Source organism: Halteromyces radiatus (assembly GCF_025201355.1).
Source record: "Halteromyces radiatus strain CBS 162.75 chromosome Unknown BX664scaffold_3, whole genome shotgun sequence".
In the NCBI taxonomy this organism is placed as follows: Eukaryota; Fungi; Mucoromycota; class Mucoromycetes; order Mucorales; family Cunninghamellaceae; genus Halteromyces; species Halteromyces radiatus.
The window spans coordinates 389,498-412,837 of record NW_026251689.1 but is presented as its reverse complement, the minus strand read 5'-3'; the positions used below and the strand labels follow the sequence as shown (position 1 = coordinate 412,837).

General features: G+C 32.7%; 8 protein-coding genes across 8 annotated transcripts; 3 read left to right on the top strand and 5 right to left on the bottom strand.

The window, feature by feature from the left end:
• Nucleotides 1–1,568: 1,568 nt before the first annotated feature.
• On the bottom strand, nt 1,569–5,597 carry BX664DRAFT_327706 (uncharacterized protein). Its single transcript, XM_051544463.1, has 3 exons — nt 5,311–5,597; nt 4,012–5,228; nt 1,569–3,903 (listed from the first exon to the last, which is right to left on the bottom strand). The coding sequence occupies exons 1-3, from the start codon at nt 5,423–5,425 to the stop codon at nt 1,660–1,662; spliced, it is 3,576 nt and encodes a 1,191-aa protein (XP_051401064.1). The 5' UTR covers nt 5,426–5,597; the 3' UTR covers nt 1,569–1,659.
• A 359-nt stretch (nt 5,598–5,956) lies between these two features.
• BX664DRAFT_293783 (Bystin-domain-containing protein) lies at nt 5,957–8,196 on the bottom strand. Its single transcript, XM_051542064.1, has 6 exons — nt 8,030–8,196; nt 7,749–7,843; nt 7,421–7,683; nt 7,283–7,340; nt 6,575–7,177; nt 5,957–6,480 (listed from the first exon to the last, which is right to left on the bottom strand). The coding sequence occupies exons 1-6, from the start codon at nt 8,174–8,176 to the stop codon at nt 6,321–6,323; spliced, it is 1,326 nt and encodes a 441-aa protein (XP_051401063.1). The 5' UTR covers nt 8,177–8,196; the 3' UTR covers nt 5,957–6,320.
• A 61-nt stretch (nt 8,197–8,257) lies between these two features.
• On the bottom strand, nt 8,258–9,432 carry BX664DRAFT_384155 (uncharacterized protein; the record flags this gene model as incomplete). The annotated part of the gene is made up of 5 exons (XM_051549166.1): nt 8,258–8,620; nt 8,695–8,938; nt 9,030–9,095; nt 9,182–9,265; nt 9,324–9,432. 5 exons carry the CDS (start codon nt 9,430–9,432, stop codon nt 8,395–8,397), a joined length of 729 nt encoding a protein of 242 aa, XP_051401062.1. The 3' UTR covers nt 8,258–8,394.
• A 154-nt stretch (nt 9,433–9,586) lies between these two features.
• BX664DRAFT_327701 (eukaryotic translation initiation factor 1A, Y-chromosomal) lies at nt 9,587–10,665 on the top strand. Its single transcript, XM_051544462.1, has 4 exons — nt 9,587–9,657; nt 9,805–9,883; nt 9,986–10,296; nt 10,376–10,665. Exons 1-4 carry the CDS (start codon nt 9,637–9,639, stop codon nt 10,379–10,381), a joined length of 417 nt encoding a protein of 138 aa, XP_051401061.1. The 5' UTR covers nt 9,587–9,636; the 3' UTR covers nt 10,382–10,665.
• Nucleotides 10,666–10,860: 195 nt separating this feature from the next.
• On the top strand, nt 10,861–12,971 carry BX664DRAFT_357139 (S-adenosyl-L-methionine-dependent methyltransferase). Its single transcript, XM_051547932.1, has 7 exons — nt 10,861–11,263; nt 11,349–11,380; nt 11,467–11,551; nt 11,646–11,921; nt 11,976–12,015; nt 12,116–12,232; nt 12,348–12,971. The coding sequence occupies exons 1-7, from the start codon at nt 10,916–10,918 to the stop codon at nt 12,575–12,577; spliced, it is 1,128 nt and encodes a 375-aa protein (XP_051401060.1). The 5' UTR covers nt 10,861–10,915; the 3' UTR covers nt 12,578–12,971.
• A 692-nt stretch (nt 12,972–13,663) lies between these two features.
• BX664DRAFT_327697 (uncharacterized protein) lies at nt 13,664–14,881 on the bottom strand. The gene has a single exon (XM_051544461.1). It carries the CDS (start codon nt 14,819–14,821, stop codon nt 14,009–14,011), a length of 813 nt encoding a protein of 270 aa, XP_051401059.1. The 5' UTR covers nt 14,822–14,881; the 3' UTR covers nt 13,664–14,008.
• Nucleotides 14,882–16,952: 2,071 nt separating this feature from the next.
• On the top strand, nt 16,953–20,404 carry BX664DRAFT_327696 (uncharacterized protein). Its single transcript, XM_051544460.1, has 10 exons — nt 16,953–17,770; nt 17,880–17,994; nt 18,063–18,560; nt 18,631–18,882; nt 18,995–19,117; nt 19,183–19,300; nt 19,381–19,414; nt 19,494–19,766; nt 19,845–19,930; nt 20,015–20,404. Exons 1-10 carry the CDS (start codon nt 17,066–17,068, stop codon nt 20,247–20,249), a joined length of 2,439 nt encoding a protein of 812 aa, XP_051401058.1. The 5' UTR covers nt 16,953–17,065; the 3' UTR covers nt 20,250–20,404.
• A 280-nt stretch (nt 20,405–20,684) lies between these two features.
• Nucleotides 20,685–23,320, bottom strand: BX664DRAFT_327692 (amino acid permease-domain-containing protein). Its single transcript, XM_051544459.1, has 10 exons — nt 23,087–23,320; nt 22,958–22,995; nt 22,859–22,878; nt 22,558–22,778; nt 22,330–22,454; nt 22,010–22,259; nt 21,783–21,942; nt 21,500–21,715; nt 21,048–21,414; nt 20,685–20,966 (listed from the first exon to the last, which is right to left on the bottom strand). Exons 1-10 carry the CDS (start codon nt 23,294–23,296, stop codon nt 20,840–20,842), a joined length of 1,734 nt encoding a protein of 577 aa, XP_051401057.1. The 5' UTR covers nt 23,297–23,320; the 3' UTR covers nt 20,685–20,839.
• Nucleotides 23,321–23,340: the final 20 nt, after the last annotated feature.

The following is a 23,340-nucleotide window of genomic DNA, read 5'->3' as shown; positions in this document are numbered from 1 at the left end:
AAAATTCAGGGGATGGTTGGTGGTGTGCTGATTCGAAAAAACTATGGCGACGTTGTAATGAAGGAGGTGGACCAGCCATTATAGGAGGAGGCGGAGGCAAAAGTGGACCCTGCATGGAAGTAGATCGACGTACAGGATGTTGTAACATTTCTTCATCGATAGGATCATCGAAATGATGTTTGTTTGGCGAACTAGGAGCACTGTTGGATTGGAAGAATGAAGGTTGATCGAATTCATAAAGATATGGATCACCACGAGGAGGAATAAACTGATCTTGTTGAAGATGATGCATATCAGTGGTACCAATGGAATGACTACGTTGGAGTGGATATTGTTTCTTTTGTCGTCTTTTCCGTTGTACAGGTGGAGCGGGAGGATAATACCAGTCATTGTCTTGAATCATCAACATACCATCTTCATCATTGTAATACATATGCTCATCTACAATAGGCGTAGGCAATAAATGATAACCAGGTTCCGATATCCTTGATGATGATTGTCTTGAAATCATATGCGATGGTAACGGTTCGTCCAATTGTCCTTGGTAAAAGTCATCGTATATCATTGGATGCATCATTGCCTTCTTATCTTGATAGGGTGAATCAATTGGATAATCTTCATAATCATCATATAAAGTGCTATCTGTGGCTGTTGAATGGAGGTTCAAAGCATCCATATATAAATCCAAGTCTTCAGGTACTTCAGGATAAACATCATAAGACAATGGTGGTGCTGACAAGTAAGTAGAAGAGGAAGACGAAGGTGGTGGTGGTGGTGATCCCCAATCGGTATAATTGGACGTATCTTCAATATAAGAAGAGTAGTAGTTAGATGGGTGCTTTCTACGGGATGAATGTCGCCTCTTTGATCGCCTTCTTGAAGATCCGCGTTGTTGAATCTGGTGAGTATCCATATTGCTATCCATATTATACATTGATTCCATTATATACGTATATATATGAATGACTCAGTTTGATATAAAACAAAAGGTATAGTAAAAAAAAAAAATATCAATGAAGAGAAAGAAGAAGAAAGAGGGAATAGAAAAAAAAAGTATGCTTGAGAGAGTGGGAAGTGTGGACGAGAAAACAAACTCCGGTCGGTCTCATGCTTATTTAGGAAGCTTGTTGTTGATAGTTATGGAATCAAAAAGTAATTCGCTCAACACCGAGAACGTTTCCGAATCACACACACATAACATAAAAAAAGTGACCTGATGAGATCAAGGATTACATTTTCATAAAGACAAGTGAGACTAGGAAAGAGGAAATAAAAAGAGAATTTTTTTTTTCCTTATGATCAGAATCAAAATCTATACTTCTCACACAAATGAAATGATATGATTTTTTTGTTTGTTTATTTGTTTATACACACACAAAATCTACTAATAATACTATAAACACAACACTTCGGTGGATGATCAAAATAAAGAATATATATATATGTATAAAGTGTATATAGGATAAACTATGTAAATAAAGAATAAAAAAGGAATTTTGACAAAATTTGAAATATATAATATAATAAGAAGGATATACACCAAAAAAAAAAAAAAAAAAATGATAAAGGGAATAAACAAATATATATATATATATACTAAACTATACTAAACTAAGCTAAGAAAAAAGGTAAACAAAACTAACAATAATGATAGAAGGCTTAAAAGAACTCAGAGGTAACACTACTCCAAGAGGATGAAGTAGGAAAGAATGTCGTACCATTAGAAGAATGATGATGATGATGATGATGATGATGATTCTCTTGCTGTTGTTGTTGTTGTTCTTCTTGTGATTGCTGTCGTTGTTGTTGTTGATGATGATGCGGTTGATGAACATTGGAAGAGAGAAGATATAATACATTGTCTTGAGTGGTCGGTGCGGTTGAAGATATATTCATTTGAATGGCTGGATCCACAGGTCCTAATGAAACAGCAGCGGCAGCGGCAGCATCCACACTAACAGGTTGTTGTGAACTATTTTGATGTAAAGTTTGAATCATTTCAGCGTTGAAGCAGACGTTCCAATCCACATTAATATAAGCACCAGCAGCTGACCATGTTTTGGCGATAGATGTATTTTTGTGTTTTGGTAGAGGTAAAGGTAGTTTTGGTGTCAAGGAATTGTTGTTTTCATTGGATCCTTCAGTTGGTAATTTTCGCCGTGATCGTGTTCCAGATTCGTTACTAGAATGTGTTGATAAAGTAGGTGTTGTTAAAGAACCGTTACCAACAATAGCCATCCATAAATTATCATCTGCAAGGCAGTCAGGTGAATAGATATTTTGCAATTGTGATTGTTCTGAAAGTCCATTCAATTGATCTAAATAACGGGTTGTAATCACATTGGATGAGGAGAATGCATCTTGCTGGTGGGAATAATTTGGTTGAGGATGGAATTGTTGTTGCTGATATTGTTGTTGGGGATACACCTGTTGTTGTATATGTTGTTGCTCCTGTTGTTGTTGCTGTTGTTGTTGATGGTGTTGTAACTGTTGTTGTGTATTGTTTTTGGAAGAGTAATTATCATGTATTTCACAATCTACTTCTGTCTTTTGTTTTTTTGTTCGAGATTGTTGTTGATTTTTTTCCAATGGTTGAGATATCACTGATGTTCCCAATTTCCGTTTAGGGTCTGGATTTTTTGCTGTAAATGACGGTGAGAAAGTGGATGTCATTCTTTTGTTGGATGAGAGCTTATCCAGTTGTTGCTGATCAATGACAGCTCTTGATGATGGATCCATAATTGGGATGGCCATTTGTCGTTCTTGATTCACACTTGATTTTGATGTAGGCTCCAGATACTTATTCATTGCTGATCCCAAAGTAGTTGTCGTTGAAAATGATAATGATGCTGAAGTAGATGATAGAGAAGTGGATGATGATGATAGAGATGAGGATGATGTTGATGGAGAAGGTGGTGAAACTGATTGTAAATTCAATGATGTTGTTGTTTGTGGTGGTGCTGGTATTGGAGTGATTCTGTTGTTGTTGTTGTTGTTGTTGTTGTTGTTGTTGTTGTTGTTGTTGTTGTTGTTCGATAAATGAGTTTTCTGTTGTTCATGATTCATGATAGTCATTTCTTGGGCAATAGTAGATGAGAAAGTAGAGCCCATACCTTGCACAGCACGTAACAAATTATCCATAAAATTGAAACTTGAAGAAACAATGCCAAGTAATACGGTCAAGCGAGAATGCTGCTTTTCTAATAAGTGACTTTGATGAAGTAGTTGTTGCTGTGTAATATCACAACTTGCAAGATTGGAAGAAGTCCAAGTTGAAAGTAAAGCTGTTGCCACGCAAAGAGGATATACCACCACAGGATGAACGAATTGTTGTATATTTGAGACTACTATATGTTGAGGATCCATAAGAGGTTTTTCTGATACCATGTCATAGATAGTATCAATAATTCCAAGTGAAGCAAGGGAACAAACATCTAGAACTATCAGATCATCATCCAAAAATTCGCCTTGTGGTGTTTCAACATTTTCCTGTTTGACAGTAAGGGGAGTGTATTTAGAGTCATCTAGATCTGAACCTGAATTTTGCATCATGCCTTTCCTGTTGTCATCAGTTGGTATGCAAGCTGATTTTTGGTATTGATCTTCAATTCTAGAAGATGGATGTGGGATTGATGCTGATCGTTGTGTACTTGATACTGAAGACGTAGTAGGTGATGCTTTTACTGGTGGAAATGATAGCTGATTTTGAAGTAGTTGAATAGTCAAAATATGATGATATAGTGATAATACATAAGCTGATAAATGCTGACTTGCGCGTACACGAGGTGTTGTATTGTTGTTGTTGGTGGTGGTCGTAGTGATTGAGGTTGTATGAAGATCAGTCAAATTCAACCTAGTACAATAAAATGTGGATGACCATGATTCCATTTGTTTCAAATGGTGCTACAAAGAAAAAAAAAATAAAAAAAAATAAAATGGAAATCAGTGTTCCACCCATCATGAATAAATCAGATTATAAATCATTGTTATTATTATTTTTTTTCTATATACCTTGATTTCTAATAGAGTCCATGGTTGTTCAGTGGTATTGGTGATTTTGGTAAATAAATGAATATAAACATCTAAAACGTCAACAGCCCAACGCTGGTCACCTTTTTTCCCGAGATAGTTTTCCATTCGAACTTCAGATTTGTAAGTGATGGAAGATGTTTCATGACTGTCAAAGAGGGTAGAGGGATGACTTCGGTGAAGATATATTGTAAACCATAACTGCCATCCAATAAGTACCTTTCGTAAAACGTTTGAATGATCCATTTGTTTGATATCATTTCCCGTTTCTTTGTAAATTCGTTCACAGAGACCCAATCTTTGAGCATAACCTAAACCTATTTGTAAAGTCATATAGGCCTGTTCTTCACTGATAGCAACACATTGATAATGAGTCAAGAAGACAGAAGCGCGAGTCAAGTTGAGTAAATCAGTAGAACCCAAAGTATCAGAGGCGGCTGTTCCAGTAGGATACGTCATGGTAAGTAGAAGATGATGAGCATGATGATAAAATAGGTTAGCTTGTTTCTGCAACAAAGGAGCCAAATCAGTATATCCATGAGACAAAGATTGAGCAGCGGATTGAAAGACCAATGCCAAAATACTATAGATTACAACCAATTGAGAATCAGGATGAAAAGTAGATTGATGTTGTATATCAAATATATTGGGTGAGGTACTCAAAAAAGAGTTGACCTGGGTCATATCCATAAAAGCAGTATATAAATAGTTGTGCAATCCAAATAATGACATGATTTCCTGAATAAGTTCGATGGATATAGCAGTTGACGTGGTTGACCAGTTAGAAGACGAATGATGACGAAGGCTGATATTGAATTGTCGGAAGAGATGAATGAATCGAGACCATATCGCATAAGGTTGACAAGTGAGATTGAAAAAATCAAATAGTAAAGGAGGTAAATTTTTGTAAAAGGAAAAAGATGTTGTTGTTTGACGTAAAGAATTATAATAATCGTTATTGAAGGTCATCTGTTTTAACTGTCGGTAATCAAATCGTTTCCTTTTCCTCTGTTCTTGCCGTTTTGAATAAGATTCCGTAGCTGTTGTACTATCCAACTGTCCTTCATCTGAAACACCATGTAGTAAAGAACCTTTAGTTTTGTCATGAATATCGCCACGTTTTCTTGAAAAGTTGTTTGACTTTTTGCTGGAATAAGTACATGTCACTTTATTCATTTCACAACGATCACAAGGTAATTCTAAATTAAATAAATAAAAAAAAAAATTATTAATGTTAGTAAAGAAAAGAAAAGAAAAAAAAAAAATAAAGTTATGACTTACTTCCATCACAACGCATTTTCCTGGCTCTACATTTGTCGCATGCTTGAGGGACTTTATGCCGACGATGAGGGAAGTCTTCTTTGGAACACGAAAGCCATCGAAAAGTCGTCGACATTTTGATGCAAAATATAAAAAAAAAACGTTGTTGGCCAATAATTGATTGCCGAAATGAAAGTAATAGAAAAAAAAAATAATTCGTAGGTAGAGAAAAGAAAAAAAGAGAGAGAGAAAATCAAAAAGGGGGGTTGAGGCGGGTGACAATAGGCAGAACGAAGAAAGGAAAAAAAGAAAAAAAAAGTTAAAACGCCGCAGACTGCAAAGTATGTAAGATAAAAAGGTTTAGACCTCAAGGTCTGACAAAAGCAAAAAACGCCCTCTTGCGAATGTATCACATGCTGTCTTTAATGATCTTAGTAGTTTCATTGCTCGGAAACTCAAAGGTATAACCCGAGCCGATTTAAAGTATCACAATGATACTAACGCATCCAAGTGAACCAAAACAAAGAAAAGATAATAATAATAAAAAAAAAGATAAAATGACAAGATTCTTTCACATTAATCAAACAATAGTCCTTTACGTTGGATCCCATGTCCTTTTTTGGGCAGTACTTGTTCCCTCCTTAAACTGATGTAAATCTACCAATCGTAGTTTAAATATAAGATCTAAGACATGCAAGTGATCATCATCATTATTTACCTATCAAACAATAATGATAGTAAACACCTAAACATTTATAGTTCTTTTTTTTTATTATTTATTTTCAAATATAAAAGATATGAAGGAATAGATTTATGTATGATACATATAAAAGTAAAGACAAATAAAAAAAAAAATGTAAAAATGAAAAAAATAGATGAAGAAGAGGAGGTAAAAAGAATAAAGAGAATATGTAAACGTTAAAAATATGCTACTAAGAGTTTGAGTGTGAATGGAGGAATAAAAAAAAAAATCAATCAATAGATCACTAAATGACAATTTCTATAACTTCTCTTTCTTTCATCCAGTTCATTTAGTCAATCATCATGACATCATCCATATCCATAACTTCGTCCCGAGTAGTAGAGTGTACAATTTCACGGCGAATTTCAGGACCAATACCATAATGGAACTTGCTTTTGACAACGTTGAGTAAAATTTCCTTCTGTTCAGGTACCATATCTTGCTTGTATCTGTACATATATAAAAAAAAAAAAAAAAAAAAAAAAAAAAAGAGATAGATGGTTGAGCTTGTTATTATTACTATTATTATTTTGTTATTCTTACCTTTGTGTAAAAACTAATAGAGATTGATGCCACAACACAGGCATTTCACGAGGATCATTTTGGAATCTGGCAAAATGCGACACCAAAGCATCCACTACCTTGTAAGGAAGAGCATATTTTTTATCCAATAAGATTCGAATAAACAAACTGTTGGGACCAGTATAATCCATATCTGCCAAACGAAGTAAAGCTGCTGAAGAATGTAACACAGGAATAGACACACGCGACAATACTGAACCAAGAATAGATGCTTCTTTCAAAGTACAGCTACCAGATTCACAAAGTGGGAATAAGATACCTTTGAAAAAAGCAGCAGGTTTGTAAAGAGCTTTCTTCAACGCCAAGAACAAATGATAATTCAATTTCTTGTTTTCTTGAATATCTTCACGTACACGGTCCAGTAATACCAAAGAGAAAAATCGTTGAGCTTGCTGCGCCTTGAGATTAGAAACAAACATACGTGTAGCTTCATAAGTTGCATGAGGTGACCAAGTATCAGGAGATGTATAATATAAAATTTCTTCCCAATTATTTAATGATGGAATAATTTTGAAAGCCTTGGGTAATTTGCCAGATTTGTATCTACTTAGAAGTTGTCCAACCCTATTCATTCAAAAAAAAAAAAAGGCAGTAATGGATCATTAGTCAATACACATCAATTAATTTACACTCTCTCATTCTGTATATTCTTTTTTTTATATGCCTTACTTTGTGTATACTTCTACGACTTTTGGATTCACTGATGGAGATAAAGTATTATCATCGTCTAAAAAAAAAAAAATTGAATATTAAAATGATATAATAATGTTAATCATCATCATTCCTATCTTCTTGTATTTGTCTTACCTTCACCTGTTGCTTTTCGTTCATCAGCAGCATTCTTTTCATTAATCTTTTCCATGATCATATCGGCCAATGTACGTCGTTCTTTGGGTGCACTTGGCAAGAACTTGTTGAGCACATCAGCATCTTCTTCATCGATTTCCAATTCCTCGTAATCACCATATAGCTCTCCTTCATCAATTTCTTCGTCACTAAGGTCAAGTCCAAGAGGATGTGTTTTGTTGTTGCCATTGGTTTTCTTTTTGTTCAGATGTGTCCTTGTAGATCTATTACACAACAAACAGTCAGTTTAGTATTCAAAAAAAAAAAAAAGAATGTTTCAGTTACGTACGTTTCTTCATCGTCCTCTCGGTTTTGTTCAATTTGTTCTTGTTGCTGACGAGCAATCTTCAAAATCTTTTTTGATAGTTTGGGATCCAGGTATTCCTAAAGAGAAAATGCATAACAGTATAGAGGAGTTTTCTTTTTGTCAGTCAAACAATAAGGATAGAGGGAGGGGATACGGAATAAGACAAAAAAAAAAAAGAGAGAGAGAGAGAGATCGAGGGTATATATATATGTATACGTGTATGTGTAATAGTTTAATGAAATGAATTGTGTCTTCAGATTTACCTCGACTTCTTCTTCTTTGTTGTTGCGATCAATAAATTTTTGACGAGTGGCTTTCCGCATACCATGTTCAGGATTATCTGCCAGTTGAGCATGTAAAGGATCGTGACGAGAAGCTCGTTTGTTGGTTTTAATAGAGTCTTTACCCATGTTATCCTAAAAGTGGTAAGAAAAAAAAAAAGGAAAAGAAAAAGAAGAGAAAAAAAAAAAGTGGGAAGAAAACAAGTTTCAAACGAGTAGAGAGAGACCTGAAAATTTTTTCAATGGGCGCCTTAAAATAGCGCAGATCAGGATTCTATGAAGTTTTATTGAAAATAATGGTGGTATAAAAAAACTACTATTTACTACTACTATGCTATTATATTACATTATCTATATCTATGCCTACTACTGCTACTGCTACTACTGCTATCATTGTATTGACGCCTTGATGATGATGATGATGGTGGTGGTGGTGATGATGATCGTGATGAATATTCCTTTGTAATATGGCTACGTTGAGAAGATGTTAATGATGAATCTAGTTTTCGTTTCGAATGAGTTTGTTGATGTCTATCAGAAGAGGATGTATGATTCTTTTTTTTTGTATGGTCACTATGGAAAGAAAAAAGAAGAGATTAATACTATTTTAAATGCATGATAAATATTGCATGATTATTTCTACTTACCTAGATACCAAAGATCGAAATGGCCGATCTCTTGCACCAAATCGTAATTGACCACTTTCTTTTTTGCCACCAAATCCACCACCAAGTCTTCGAGGTATCCAACCTTTCATTGTTCGTCCATGTTCATAATCCACCAAGATACGATGATTATCCAATAATCGTCCATGTGCATCACGATAAGCATCTTTAGCTGCATAAGTACGTTCAAATGTAACAAATCCATATCCTTCTGATAATCCTGTCACTAAAGAATATAATATATAATTTTTTTTTAAAAAAAAGAAAATCTACTATCTGACTATTTCATTTATTATTGATTTTTTTTTTTTTTTTACCACAGTTATATATAAGTGTCACATTAGTCAATTTTCCATAACGTTCGAATAACTTTGTCACAGAAGCTAAATATATATATATATATATATAAAGATGGATTGATATAGAAAGAGTAAATAATACTATTTATTATTATTATTATATAGAATACCTTCAGTTGTATCATAATTAAGTCTTGCAATGAAAAGAGTTTTCAAAGCATTAGTAGAAGTAACTCTTTTGGAAGGTGGATGAACTAGGAAAAAAAAAAGGAAATAGTTAATAATATGAATAACAATAATAATATAATTTACATATTGCTTTTTGAGCTCTAAGGATAGCATGGTCATGAGGAATAGTTTGAGAACTATCACCATTAATAGTTCCTACAGTTATCGGGTCATAAACTTTAGCATAGGACATAATAAAAGAAATAAATGAAAATGGTTGGTCAATCTTTTTCTTCTCCTTTTCTTTTGGCACCAATCCAAGCCACTTACTACGCACTAAGTTTGAATATCCGCCGCAGTTTTTTTTTTTTCCTTGTTACTTTTTTTTTTTGTTTTTTTCTTCTATTTTTTTTTTCTTTTTCTTTCTTCTTTTTAGTTTTATTTATTTTATTTTAACATGCCTAAGAATAAAGGGAAAGTATGTATTTCTTTTGATATATTAACCAAGAAAAAAAAAACAGTACTAATATTGTTATTGTTGTACAGTAACAATTTTTATTATTATTTCTTATTTACATCTTAATATATATATTAACATTTACTTTTATTATTATTATTATTATAGGGTGGTAAAAACCGAAGAAGAGGAAAGAACGAAAACGAAGATAACAAGCGTGAACTTGATTTCAAGGAAGAAGGCCAAGGTAAATATTAAGAAAAAATAATGATGATGATGATGAAGTATATATATAAAAAAAGGGGTTGTACAGATATTTAACAGAATACATATATTATTATTATTATAGAATATGCTCAAGTGGTTAAAATGCTTGGTAATGGTCGTTTAGAAGCTCAATGTTTTGATGGTGTTAAACGATTAGCTCATATTCGTGGCAAGATGCGAAAAAAGGTTTGGATTAATCAAGGTGATATTATTTTATTGTCATTACGTGAATATCAAGATGATAAGGCTGATGTAATTCAAAAGTACACTCCTGAAGAAGCTCGTCAACTTAAATCTTATGGTGAATTACCTGATACAACTAAGATCAATGAAAATGAAACCTTTGGTGGTGAAGAAGAAGATGAAATTGAATTTGACTTTGATATTGATGAGGTAAAATGAAAATAATTTCTATATATTATTATTATTATTATTATTTAACTCATCCTTCTTTTTTTTTATTTTAATCTAGATCTAAATATATATATATATATATCATTCATTCCCTTTTTATTACAACTTCTTCATCTACTTATATACACTTTTTTTTTCCATCATCAAACCTTTTTTTTTATTATTATTCTTATTATTCTTCGTGAAAAACGTCATACATCCCCCCCCCATTTTGTTTAGATTAGTTTTTACTTACATATTCTCATCACTCATTATTTATCAACTGTACGTTTCTTCCGTTTTATTATTATTTTATATATCATTATAAAATCTTGTACATGGAAATAAAAAAAAATGTATTAAAGTTTATCAAAAGGAATTTTTCTTCATAAACCCTAATAGTTACTGCCGTGCAACCACTTGCAACGCGCGAGAATCATATCGTAAAAAAAAAAAAAAGAAAAGAAATATGGTAAAGGCTACGGAGATTCAATACCATACGGATGGGAAATCGTCTTTTTTTTTTTTTTTCTTCTCCATATTTTTTTTCTCCATATTTTCTTTCTCTTTCTCTCTTTTTGTCTTTTTATATATATATCTTATTTTATATTCTATATTTATGGGTTCCAGTCAATCGAAACGTCTTAAGGAACCTTCTATTTCTTCTTCTTCTTCTCATAGACGATCGGTAGCTCCTGGTAGTTCTACTCCTACTTCTACATCATCGAATAATTATCGAACAACTTCTGCTATCAAATCAAGATCATCCTTTATTCGTCCTTCTACTTCAAATACAACTAACAATACTTTATCTTCTAGTTGTTCAAAACAACAACAATTACAACTTCAACAGCAACAGTCATCCTCATCAACCCATTCTTTAACACGACCTCCTATCTTTACTGGTCTCCAGTCCAATAGTTTCTTTTTACCAAAGAATTGGCAGGCAGAAGATGCTGATCATAATGTAATATATTTTATTATTATTATTACTGAAACTTCTTTTTTTTTTTTTTTTTACTAACTTGATTTCTATATATATATTTGATTAGCTTCATTTTGCTCTGAAACAACTTTTTGCTTCGTAAAGTATACAATAGAAATTGAAGTTACGAATATATATTGATGATCATACTTAATCATTCTTTCTTTTTACAAAAAAAAAATTAGGAATGTATTATCATTAGCTTTACCAAAATTCATCAAGAATGCTTGTATTATTGAACTTGGATGTCATCGTGGATCATGGATTTTGGTAAAAAAAAAAAAAAAAAAAAAAAAAAAAAAAAAAAAAGGAATATGAGACATGATATTTTGAATAAACTGATTCCTTTTTTTTTTTTAATAAGGATATGGCTACTCAATTCCCAGAATGTCAATTTATCGGATTTGATACCAATTTGGAACGGTTACCGGATGGATTACCAGTTCTCCCGAATGTTAGCTTCCAAGTCGGTAATGTGGCGAATGGTAGACTACCTTTAGAAGATGAATCTGTAGATGTAGTGAATTTGCGGGCTCAAAATTCATTTATGGATCATCATGCTTGGCGTCGTACTTTTGAAGAAGCGCATCGTGTATTAAAACCAGGTGGACTTATTCATATTATAGAATACAATTACAAAGTAAGTCCTCTTTTTGTTGTTATTTTAATGAATACTGATTGTTTTATATTTTAGCCGTCAGGGTCTGTATTGATTGAATCATTCACAGAAACAGGTAAATGAAAAGAAAGAAAGCTAGGAAAACAAAGAAACTTCGACTACTTCGGAAAAACTTGGTCTTCATACTGATGATATTCTTTTTTTCTTTACTATAGTTCGGGGCATTATGGTGTCATTGAATCGTGACACAGATCGGGCAACCAAACTTGGTGCACAACTTTCAAGCTTCGGGTTCCAGGTGATTCAATCCATATCTAAGAAAGTTCATTACGGTAAAAAAAAAAAAAAAAAAAAAAAAAAAAAAAAAAAAAAGAATAACATCGATTTATGAACGACACTACATATTGACTCTCTTCTTTTTCTTTTTTTTATTGATATCATTTATAGGATCAGGTGAAAAATTGGGCGAAACATTCACAGGAGTCAGCTTGCATCGTTTTGAAGAAATGTCATCCATTTTGGCACCAGCCATGGGACTCTCTTTGGATGATTATCGGCATCGCGTGGAAATGGTTGTAGCTCAGTGCGTCAATACAAATAGTTTTCTGACTTGGTATGCCTATCTTGCCAGAAAAGTGTCTTCTACCTCTCCTCCTTCTGCTGGATTCCAAGTATAGACTAGTTTTTTAGTATATCCGATTCCTTTTTTTTTTTTTAGTTGATGCATACATGTACATTTATATATATATTATGTATGTATATATATTAGTTTCCCTTCTTATTATCACATACATACTCACACACGCACACACACACGCACACACACACACACATACATATATATATATATACGTATATATATGTATATATTCTCTCTCTCTCGTCTTTCTCTTTCCCTCTCTCTCTCTCTCTGTCTTGTTGAAGTTTGGCCTATATTTCATCATTCCCATTTACTTTTATATAGTCATGCTGTTAGTTTGCCTTTTTTTTTTGGACATTTTGTGTAGTATAATATGTAATAAAAAACATTCTAAATTATCCCTCTTCAAAAAAAAAATCCATGATGATGACGATGATGATGATGAAAATGAGATGTATGATGATGGCATGACGACGATCCTTAAAAGAAGAACAAGGATGTATCCCAATAATGCTTCTTATGATGATGATTCTTATGACAATGAAAAACGTGATGTCTTTCATATAACGACGATACAGAAAAAGATGACCAGCAATCATGAATTGATAAAAAAAAAAAAAATGTGATAGATTAACATGGTAACGATTGGTTGTGAGACATCGCAGGTAGCCGTTTTCCACGAAGAGGATCCTAGCCAACCATATCATCAGTTGATCTGTTGTGGAATGGCCAAGCAAAAAAAAAAAAAAAAAAAAAAAAAAAAAAAAAAAAAAAAAAAAAGGCACATACATAGAAAAGCAAGATACCGTGCAACCTTCCGTATTTGGTCACGAGCTGTTTTCCCAAACCAGTTACTATATTTGGAGGGAAGTGCGGAAGATCCGATTTTGCCAATGAATGAATGGATTCCCTCTTTTCTATTAAAAAACATATCCTTTTATGAAGAAGATCTTTGAATGAACATTAAAAAGAAAGAAAAAAAACATCATTAAAATTAAAAAAAAAACTCATCATTCATCAATGATAAAAAAACAATGATCTACGGTTTCAAAGTCAATCCAAAAAAAAAGCATAGATAGAATAAAAGAAGGTACCGATCAAAAAAAAAAAAAAGTCTAATATCCGCCACTCCATAAAGAGAGAGTTGTTTCAGGTTTATTTTTTGATGTGTAAAAAAAGATCAGGTCATATAAGGTTTTGAACGATGTTTTATTTTGGAAACATAAACAATAAGTATGATAAGATAAAATGAATGTATTTACAAAAAGGAAGTGTATATATATATATATATAAGGGAAAGTAAATATATAAAGCATAATAAACATAAAATACAATAATACAAATAAGAAAAAAAAAAAAGGAAAAAAAAAGTCTACTATCAAAAAAAAAAGGTGGGGTATAAAAAAAGAAGTGGTAGCGTATAAATATATATATATATATATATAAGAAAGTTGTTATCTAACTTGGTCTATAGAGTAACTCCAACAAGATCAGTAGCACCCATACATCCATTTTCCACCTTGAGATGTCGATTCAAAGCATCCATTCTTGCAAAAGTCTTATGACATCGGCTACAGGCATAAGGCTTGATTCCCCAGTGTAATTTCTCATGTCGATTACGATCATGTTGTCGAGCAAATCGACGACCACAGCTACTACATCCAAAAGGACGTTCGGTTGTATGTGTACGCATATGTGATTGCAAATTGTAAGGTCGATTGAATGTTTTACCGCATCCTGGATGTTGACAATTGTATTGAATTGGCATATTGTCATGATCCCCATCCTTGCTAAGTCGTTTCCTTTTGGTTGTTTTTTGCTGAGTACGTCCACGTCGTATAGCACCAGTAGATACATTCTTTGATTTTTCTGTATCATTTTGAATCATATAATCATTACAGGAAGTTGATGATAAGATATATTCATGATGTTGAATAAATTGATCCAATAAATCCATAGAAGGAGGTATCACAGATAAATCTTGTAAAGGAGCAATCATCATAATCTGATTATCCTTGGGAGGCATCATTGTTGTCATGGAACCACCATAAGAAGAAAAAGAATCAGGCGATGTTGAAGATAAACAAGGAGAAGAATAAGAAGAAGGATAACCAGTATAACCATAATCTGTCATACATGGCGAAACATCAGGACTAGGATAATAAGGAGCCGTCAAAAGTTCACTATAACTTGAAGTAGTAGTATTTGAAGACATCATCAATTCATCCCATTGACTAGGTGATGGATAAGAAAGTTCAATAGATCCAAATTGGTTCATCATATGTATATACACAATAAAAAAAAAATAAAAAGAAAGAAATATATATAATATATATAATAAAGAAGTAAAGAAAAGAGGAAAGAAAAAGAAACAAAATGCCTTTTTATAAGAACCAAGAACTAACCAAAAAAAAAAAAAAAGAGATTAAAATCCAGCGGGGAGGATTTATTTTTAGCACTCAAGCCAACGTTACATAAAAAAAAAAAATACACATATAACCACTTAGAGTGTGGAAAAAATGTCAGTGAACTGTTATGCATCTAGTGATTCACATGATGTTGTGATAGCTTTGGTATGATCGTTGTTAGGATGATGACGATGATGCTCCCCCACTAAATAAAAATAGATTTTCTATTGTTTTTCCTTCTAAAAAACCTTTTTTTTTTTTATCATGGTTACATAGTCTACAAATTTATAAATATCAATCAAAAATACCTCTTTTATACATTTAAACTTTCTTCCTCTAGCCACATTCATTCTTTGGAACTCAATGTGGCTCAATGACTGTAATGTAAGTAACATCAAACAAAAAAAAAAAAAAAAAGATGGATGAACATGAACAAAAAAAAAAAAAATCAATTTCCTTATTTCCTCTCTTTATTGATTTTGAGTCACCACAAACAAAAAAAAAAAAAATAAAACAAAATGGATGTTCTCCCTCTTTATGAGTTGACCATCTTTCTTTGACCGCGTCATCCCAATAATAACAACAATTCTCTTTTTTTTTTTTTGCATCATCATCTCTCATTTTGTCAAATCTGAGTAATGGGATTGTGTTTCGGATACACAAGAACAGTTTAAACTTTTTTCATTCCTATAGAGCTTAGCTTTTGCAGGGACACCAGCGGAGTGTATACTAGACTATACTTGTAGTACAATGACCATCTTGATGCTCTTTTCTCTCTCTCGTTTTTTTTTTTTTTTTTTTGTTTCATACTATTAAGAATCGATAGTAGTACTAACAGTAGAAAAAAAGAAAAACTCAATGGATAGTAAAAGCGTTAGTTAGGGTCAGTAGTAATACATCATCTAAAAAAAGGAAATATTATTTATATATATAAGCAAACGACATGATTAATATGATAAGGAAAGGATGATCAAAGTCATGTGCTTTCATTTCTTTTCCTTTGACTAGTTTTGGCTACAAAAAAAAAAGATCAAGAATGAGAGAAAGTTGAAGCAAAAGTACTCTGTGTTCTCTCATTTGGCTTAGACACACAGATATATATATATATATATCTAAATTTCCTGTGATAGAATACAATGAAAAATGAACTAGATGATTTATTTTTAAAGTTGAGTTTATTTGACAAAGATGGGTTGTTGTACAGGGTAAAATATTTAGGGAGGGGGAACTCGACAGTCCCGGATAACCAGTTTTCTTCCATATCAAGAACTTGGCAAATTCATCTCTTTTTTTTTTTTTTTTTCAGGTACAAAAAAGGGCATCATTTCATAATAGAGTTTCATAAAGTCATTTGATCGACTATCAACAGTAGGAAAACGTTCAAAAAAGGAAACTTTTTTTTTCTTGTTTCAACAAGATCTACAGTTGCTGAGGGAATGATAGATGAGATATGTGTGTCTTGTTGTATGATAAATAATCTATGATGATAGGATAATAGGATGATGGTGATGTTCAATCATGCTTGGTGCATAATAATGGATGATATTTGACTTTTTTGGCATCATCCTGTAATCCATCATCACTGAATCATCCATTAAATTTATCTTATTCTGTCTATCCATCATCTAAGTCATATCATCATAATCATAAATTGTCTCTTTTTATATGTGATACTCCAAAAAAAAAAAAAAGAATATATGTCAAATATACATAATATATAAAAAAACAAAGACAAATCAAGAATGGAAGAAAAAGAGAATCATAAATTTTATGCTTGTAAATCTCTGATTGCTGTCTTGGTGGTGCCTGTTATTTGCCTTTTGGTCAGATTACATGGTACATCTATTGACATATTCCACTTTTGTGATTTCTCCCCATGTTTGTTCAACATCTCTTTTATAATGGATTGCTTGATTCTGTCCTTCCATTATTTTTTTCGAATTCCGTTTAACTGTTCAAAGTGAACTCTTTTTTCTTTTTTTTTTTCTCTCTATTTTTTTTTTTTTTTTTTTGCCCTCTCTCTCTCTCTCTTCTTCTCTCTTATCTCTATCTCTATTTTATCTAGCGATTTATTTATCTCTCCAATTATCTCTATGATACCATAATCGATCAAAAGAATGCAATCTGGTACAAAGAGAAGGGGAGGCGCTTCCAAACAAACATCAACCTCAAAACGATTTCAAGCGCTGGAAAATACGGGCCAAAAGAAGATTGATCTATTCTTTAAGAAACCTAGACAACAACAATCAGTACAGGATGAAACAAAGTCTCTCGTTGAACGCCATGACACCCATTTGGACGTAGAAAAATCCGATAGCAACAACAAGGAAAACGGAGGATCACAAGAATCAACAAATACAACGACAATAATACCGTTAGTTGATAAGGGAAAGATGAAAGATACAATAGAACCTGTGACAACAAACTCGCCCTTTTTCGAAACCTCAATGTATACTGATCAAATCCATGAAATGTTAATGACAGTATTAGATGGGGAATCATTTCTTTTCTCTGCTGAGGATCACCAACGCTTTATCAACTTCAAGCAACTACCTTTAGAACCTCAACATTTATTTGTACGACTTTGGATGCGAAAGCAACGACGATGGCTTCGTTTGGACAAACTCGACTATTCATCTAATATTCGCGATATACATCAAGCTTGCAACGACTTACTTGCTCATAACATGGTACACGTCTTATTTGGAGATAGCCCCGATGCTAGATCTATGGAATGGCCTGATATTCTAGCTCTTTTTACTGTCGAAGAACTCAAGGATCTCGCTCAATCACTACAATGTTTGCCAAAGGAGGGGAAATCTGTAAGTAAAAATAATAACACAAAGAAGAAAAAAAGGCTGACAAGATACAATAGGACGAATTGATTTCTCATCTACCAGTCTTTTTTATTCTTTCTTGATATTACTATAGAAATCGGATCTGATAGAAGCACTGACACTGGGACGCCAACAAACCTTGGATTCAATGGCTTTACATGATCATAGCAGACAAGATTCGTTTAATGAAATGGCCAAATCAATGCTTGGTAAATAGAAGAGAATTACGAATACCAACCAAATGTTTACTTTTTTTTTCTTCATCTTTTTTTTCTAGGAACATGTATCATTCTAGACAAGGACTATGATTCTGTATTTCAACGGCTCAACATTGTATATTATCGACTCTCTGATCCAACAGAAACCAACTCGATGCGTAGTGCCATCCTGGCTAAACTTAGTCGACGACATTATCCGAATTACATCTACTGTCGTACTTCCAACGTTTGGACTAGTATTGAAGATTTAGATCATTACGAGAATGCGTTCCGACTGCAATACGAGTTTGAAACAAAGATGGAAAACATTCCTTTTGAAAGAAGACGAAGACAACTCATTAACCAAATGGATCAACAGGCGACTAACGGGAATACCAACAAGATGATCACGAAAAAGAATGATGATATCGAGCAATTGGAACGACAACTTTGGATGGATTGTTGGATTATGTGTGAAAACATTATTGGTACTTGGGAAGATTTGATACAACAACGAAATGATATCAGTGAGAACAGTGATGAACGTCGATTTTATTATATGCGTAGATTTGAAGCTGGTAAAAAAAAAATTAATGCAATACTCTCATTTTTTTTTTTTTACTAATTCATCTTCTATCTATTTCATAGGATATATATATACCCACATGATAGAACATGGTACCAAGGCATTGGGTAAATTGCAAGAATATTCCTTGGAAGCTCTGATTTTACAAAAACTGATTGACCAACGTATCTACCGGATCGGGAAACGTGGCAAATGGTACGATCGATTGGCTCTTATTCAAGCAAACTATTTGAAAGATCTTCCTGAACGACAACGAAAAAAAATGGCACTACAAACATGTATATGTGGTATTCAAGATCCAAGGGTGCATCAGAGTAAGATAAAAAAAAAAGAGCAGATGGCAATTGATTATTATTATTATTGATGAGATCCTGACTTTTTTTTTTTTTTTGATACTATTAATTATTGATTCCTACTTTATATTAGTTCATCTCAATGCTTTACAACGAAGAATTCAACGATTGGAAAGAGATTTATGTATACCAAAAAGAGAACAACATGATTTCTCTTATTTGACACTGAAGAAACCATCCGAAAGAACGATCCATGGTAAAATAATAATAAAAAAAAAAGAAGAAGAAATGGATTTTAATATCTTTTAATATATTATGTAGCTGAAAGGATATCAGATACAATCACTGGAAAGAAATCATCTTGGCGAGGCGATGATGGTGCCGAAATCTCTGTGGAAACGGTAGCCATACAATATTATAACAAGCAAGGATACCAAGGGTAACAAAGTGGATATATTGTTTTGAAGGATGAAAAATGATCACTCAATATTTTTTCCTTTTTTTTTGGTGTTACTTTAGGCTACATACAGAAAACGGAATCATCACGATGCTGGTAAACAATGTTACTCTAATCACTTGTTTTTATGCTTACTTTCTCTTTTTTTTCTTTTTCTATGACGAACGAATATTAGTTTATGTTACTTTTCTGGGATATTGTATTTTCTCCTGTACCTGGTGCATTCGAAACACCTTATCAAACAGCTCCTCTGGATCTTTGGTCGGATGCATTCTATATTGAACGAATGGGTTTGATCAATGAACGGATTGCACAGATTGGTCAAGAAGGCTCCACTTTGTATTTGGATATCATTAAAAAGATCGACGATGAACATCGACCGTTACAAACCATGTGTGCTGGCATCAATTGGAATTATGAACAAGTTCATTTATTGGAAATTGCAGAGGTAAAGAATGATTGGACTTGTTTTTTTTTGGTAAATCGATTTAGATTCATCAAAATGTTTATATATGTATATATCTAGTGTATTGGACCAGAATCATTATCATCACTTTGCCATTTACTTGCAGAAGAATTCGGTCATCGACTAGGTGGTATGCCTGATCTATGGTAAACCTTCTTTTTTTTTTTTTTTGTTTCTATTCTAGATTTGAAGATTGATGCTTTTTTTATTATTATTATTATTATTATTAGTTGTTGGAATTATACTGAAAAGAAATGTGTATTTGTTGAAGGTAAGAAGAAACAAAAAATGATTATAGTGGATGATGTACAAAATGGAATCTTTTTTTCATTAGTAAAAGGACCAGGGGACAAGCTATCTGAAACACAAAAGATATGGCTGGATACTCTATCGAACATGGGCATTGCGGCTGAAGTTTGCTATGTAAAAATATGGGATGGTGAAGATATTTTACTGAACAACTAGTAGATAGTTCGTATATTATTATTAGTTCTTGTCCATTTGAACATAAGTTGACTTCTTTTGTCGAAATGATAAGAAAGTTAGATACCAAACTACGGCTTTTATTTGATCACTTGAATAAACATGGTGCTAGTTATAGAAGTGTGATGATTGATAATGGAGTAATATGTGATGATGATGTTCAATAATCAGAATAGTAACAATGATACTGATGATTAGGGTCTTCCGTATATGAAACTGGAATTAATCATGATGTAGATCAACAATAAACATGTCTTAAAAAAAAAATATGACAAGCAAATTGGAAATAAGAAAGTAAGTTCATTCACTAACAACAATCTATCAAAATTCTCAAAGGAAGTCCAAATGATTCAAATCGCATAATGAAATTGAATAAATACAGTAAGATTGTTTATTGCATGTCCACTCTAGATGTGAACTTTCTATAAATATGATGATTTAATGTAACAAGATGTATGATAACAATGATATTGAATAAAGCAGATAGTGTATGGATGAAAATAAAAAAAAAAAAAGAGGAGAATATAACGAATATAGAAGGAGATGGAAAAAAAAAGAATGTCATAATCTATCTAGTTGTGGACAGCATCACGCCAAGAACGTAAGTTGTGAGGGATTCGTTTCCATGTTGATGGTTTAATAATACTGACACCTTCCAAGGGATCATATCGCTTGACTTCATCCAATTCCATAGTATGTCTATAAAAACAAGGACTTTAGTAAAACAAAAAAAAATCACTTGATTTCGTTTTCACAACCGAAAAAAAAAAAAATCATTACCTGATGATTTCTTCACGACCAGAATCCAAATCCACTTCCATGAGAGGAATAATCTTGGATCCTATTACAACTTTGTAACCAATATAAAATACGAAAAAGACAGGAATACCGATATAACAAGCGATAATATCAGCAGCTACTACAGGTTGCGCAAACCAACTGTCATAGCCTTGTCCAATCAAGATAAAGAGACATACCACAAAAGTGAAAATAGGACCGAATGGGAAAAGACGAGCCTTGAAAGGAAGTTCATCCTCACTACGACCTTGAGCAATAAGTGCTTTTCGGAATCGATAATGAGAAGCAGCAATACCTAGCCAAGCAATAAGACCTGCAACACCACTAACATTCAATAACCACGAATACACTAACGTGAAAATGAGAAGGAAAAAAAAATAAATCATCATGTATATATAAATATATATATATATATGTCATTCGTTCTACATTACCAACACCATTGCCAAACAAGGAAGTCAAGAAAGCAAGCATACCAATGACGGATGTTAGTAAAACACAATAGATAGGAACTCCAAAACGTGTGACCTTGGCGAAAAATTGAGGGGCTTTGCGTTCCAAAGCAAGATCATATAATGTTCTACTAGATGCATATAAACCAGAGTTACCAGCCGATAATACCGTAGTTAGGATAACTGCATTCATAAAATCTAATAGATGAAGAAATGTTAGAAATACAGTATTGTTGATTAGGTCACGATAATATATAAAACTTACGAGCAGCTGCATCCAAGCCAGCTTTTTTAAATACCAGAGTGAAAGGAGATACAGTAATATCAGATACATCATTTTTCAATAAGGAAGGATCATTATAAGGGATGATGAGACCAATGATGAAGATGGAGAGGATATAAAATAAAAGAATACGCCAAAACACCTATCCAAAAATATTAAAAAAAAAAAAAAGTTCAGACTTATCAAAGGTTGTGATATATCCTATTTACCTGTTTGATTGCTCGAGGAACATTTCGTCTTGGATTTTCACTTTCACCAGCGGCCACACCAATCAATTCAGTACCTTGAAATGAGAAACTAGCCGTCAAAAAAGTGGTAAGAATACCAGTAGATTGGATACCACCTTCTTTGAATACTTCTACTCCATAGTAGACACCACCCAATACAGCAGTATCGACTAATATACCCAAGATCACAAATACAATTACCACCAAAACTTTGATCAATGCAAACCAATATCTAAAAAAAAAAAAAAAAAAAAAATGATTATTTTAGTTATTTCTTTTATATTATTAAATAATATACTTACTCTGCTTCACCATAACCTTTAACTGAAAATACATTCAATGACATAACAAGTAACAGGAATACAATAGACCATACATAATTCGGGACATCAGGTAACCAAAATTGCATAACCATTGATCCGGCAGTCTAAACCCATTTTAGGCAATAAAAATAAGATAAAGTTTGAGATATCCTTCTTTTTTCGGTACAACATCAATCCCCGATCTAAGAAAAAATGCTTTTTATATACCAATTCTACAGCCAATGTAACGCTCCAATTGTAAAAGTAGTTCCAACCCAGCGCAAACCCAATAGCAGGATCAATGAATCTACCAGCGTAATTGTTGAAGCTTCCAGAAATAGGCAAAAAAGTTGCCATTTCACCCAAACATTCCATCATAAAGAATACCATGATACCAACTAATGCATAACTAATCAAAGCACCTCCAGGTCCTGCAGAAGCAATACTAGCTAAAATAGATAAATAAACAAAATTATCAGTTAAAATATGAGAAAAGTTTAAATTCTATCTTCTTTTTTTTTTTTCTTACCTCCAGAAGCCAAGAATAACCTAATAATAAAATAAAAAAAAATGGTTAGAATCAGATCAATTTTTTATTTTATTATCATGATTCTTTTTTTTTCCTTACCCTGTACCAATAGTCCCTCCAAGTGAAATCATTGTCAACTATTATATTATGCAAAATAAAGGAAAAAAAAAAAGTTAACAGACTCTTTTTTTATATATATATATATTTTGTTGTTAATTTATCGCTTACGTGACGAGCCTTCAATGCACGTTGTAATTTTGGTGATTCCTCTACTGAAGACCTAATTGTACCATCGAGTGCTGATGCCATGGATGAGGATTCTGGAATGTCTTCTTTGTCATGTAAGCTAAAGGTATCCATTTTGATATCAGTCACAGAGGCACGTGGTCCTCTTGAACGCATGTCGTCAGTGGACTTTCCTTTTTTCTTTCCATCCATGTTGAATAATGTTCAAAAAAAAAAAAAAAGGAAAAAGAAAAAAA

Coding starts and splice junctions, on each gene's coding strand:
- BX664DRAFT_327706 (XM_051544463.1), bottom strand. CDS start 5,425: ATGTCGACGACTTTTCGATGGCTTTCGTGTTCCAAAGAAGACTTCCCT. Junction 5,229..5,310: donor GAAAATGCGTTGTGATGGAA/GTAAGTCATAAC, acceptor TATTTAATTTAG/AATTACCTTGTGATCGTTGT. Junction 3,904..4,011: donor GGACTCTATTAGAAATCAAG/GTATATAGAAAA, acceptor TTTTCTTTGTAG/CACCATTTGAAACAAATGGA.
- BX664DRAFT_293783 (XM_051542064.1), bottom strand. CDS start 8,176: ATGGGTAAAGACTCTATTAAAACCAACAAACGAGCTTCTCGTCACGAT. Junction 7,684..7,748: donor CGAGAGGACGATGAAGAAAC/GTACGTAACTGA, acceptor GTTGTGTAATAG/ATCTACAAGGACACATCTGA. Junction 7,178..7,282: donor GTCGTAGAAGTATACACAAA/GTAAGGCATATA, acceptor TTGAATGAATAG/GGTTGGACAACTTCTAAGTA.
- BX664DRAFT_327701 (XM_051544462.1), top strand. CDS start 9,637: ATGCCTAAGAATAAAGGGAAA. Junction 9,658..9,804: donor TGCCTAAGAATAAAGGGAAA/GTATGTATTTCT, acceptor TTATTATTATAG/GGTGGTAAAAACCGAAGAAG. Junction 9,884..9,985: donor TTTCAAGGAAGAAGGCCAAG/GTAAATATTAAG, acceptor TTATTATTATAG/AATATGCTCAAGTGGTTAAA.
- BX664DRAFT_357139 (XM_051547932.1), top strand. CDS start 10,916: ATGGGTTCCAGTCAATCGAAACGTCTTAAGGAACCTTCTATTTCTTCT. Junction 11,381..11,466: donor CTGAAACAACTTTTTGCTTC/GTAAAGTATACA, acceptor AAAAAAAATTAG/GAATGTATTATCATTAGCTT. Junction 12,233..12,347: donor ATCTAAGAAAGTTCATTACG/GTAAAAAAAAAA, acceptor TATCATTTATAG/GATCAGGTGAAAAATTGGGC.
- BX664DRAFT_327697 (XM_051544461.1), bottom strand. CDS start 14,821: ATGATGAACCAATTTGGATCTATTGAACTTTCTTATCCATCACCTAGT.
- BX664DRAFT_327696 (XM_051544460.1), top strand. CDS start 17,066: ATGCAATCTGGTACAAAGAGAAGGGGAGGCGCTTCCAAACAAACATCA. Junction 17,771..17,879: donor TGCCAAAGGAGGGGAAATCT/GTAAGTAAAAAT, acceptor ATATTACTATAG/AAATCGGATCTGATAGAAGC. Junction 19,931..20,014: donor GGTGGTATGCCTGATCTATG/GTAAACCTTCTT, acceptor TATTATTATTAG/TTGTTGGAATTATACTGAAA.
- BX664DRAFT_327692 (XM_051544459.1), bottom strand. CDS start 23,296: ATGGATGGAAAGAAAAAAGGAAAGTCCACTGACGACATGCGTTCAAGA. Junction 22,779..22,858: donor GTTATTCTTGGCTTCTGGAG/GTAAGAAAAAAA, acceptor TATCTATTTTAG/CTAGTATTGCTTCTGCAGGA. Junction 21,943..22,009: donor TTCCTCGAGCAATCAAACAG/GTAAATAGGATA, acceptor ATTTTTGGATAG/GTGTTTTGGCGTATTCTTTT.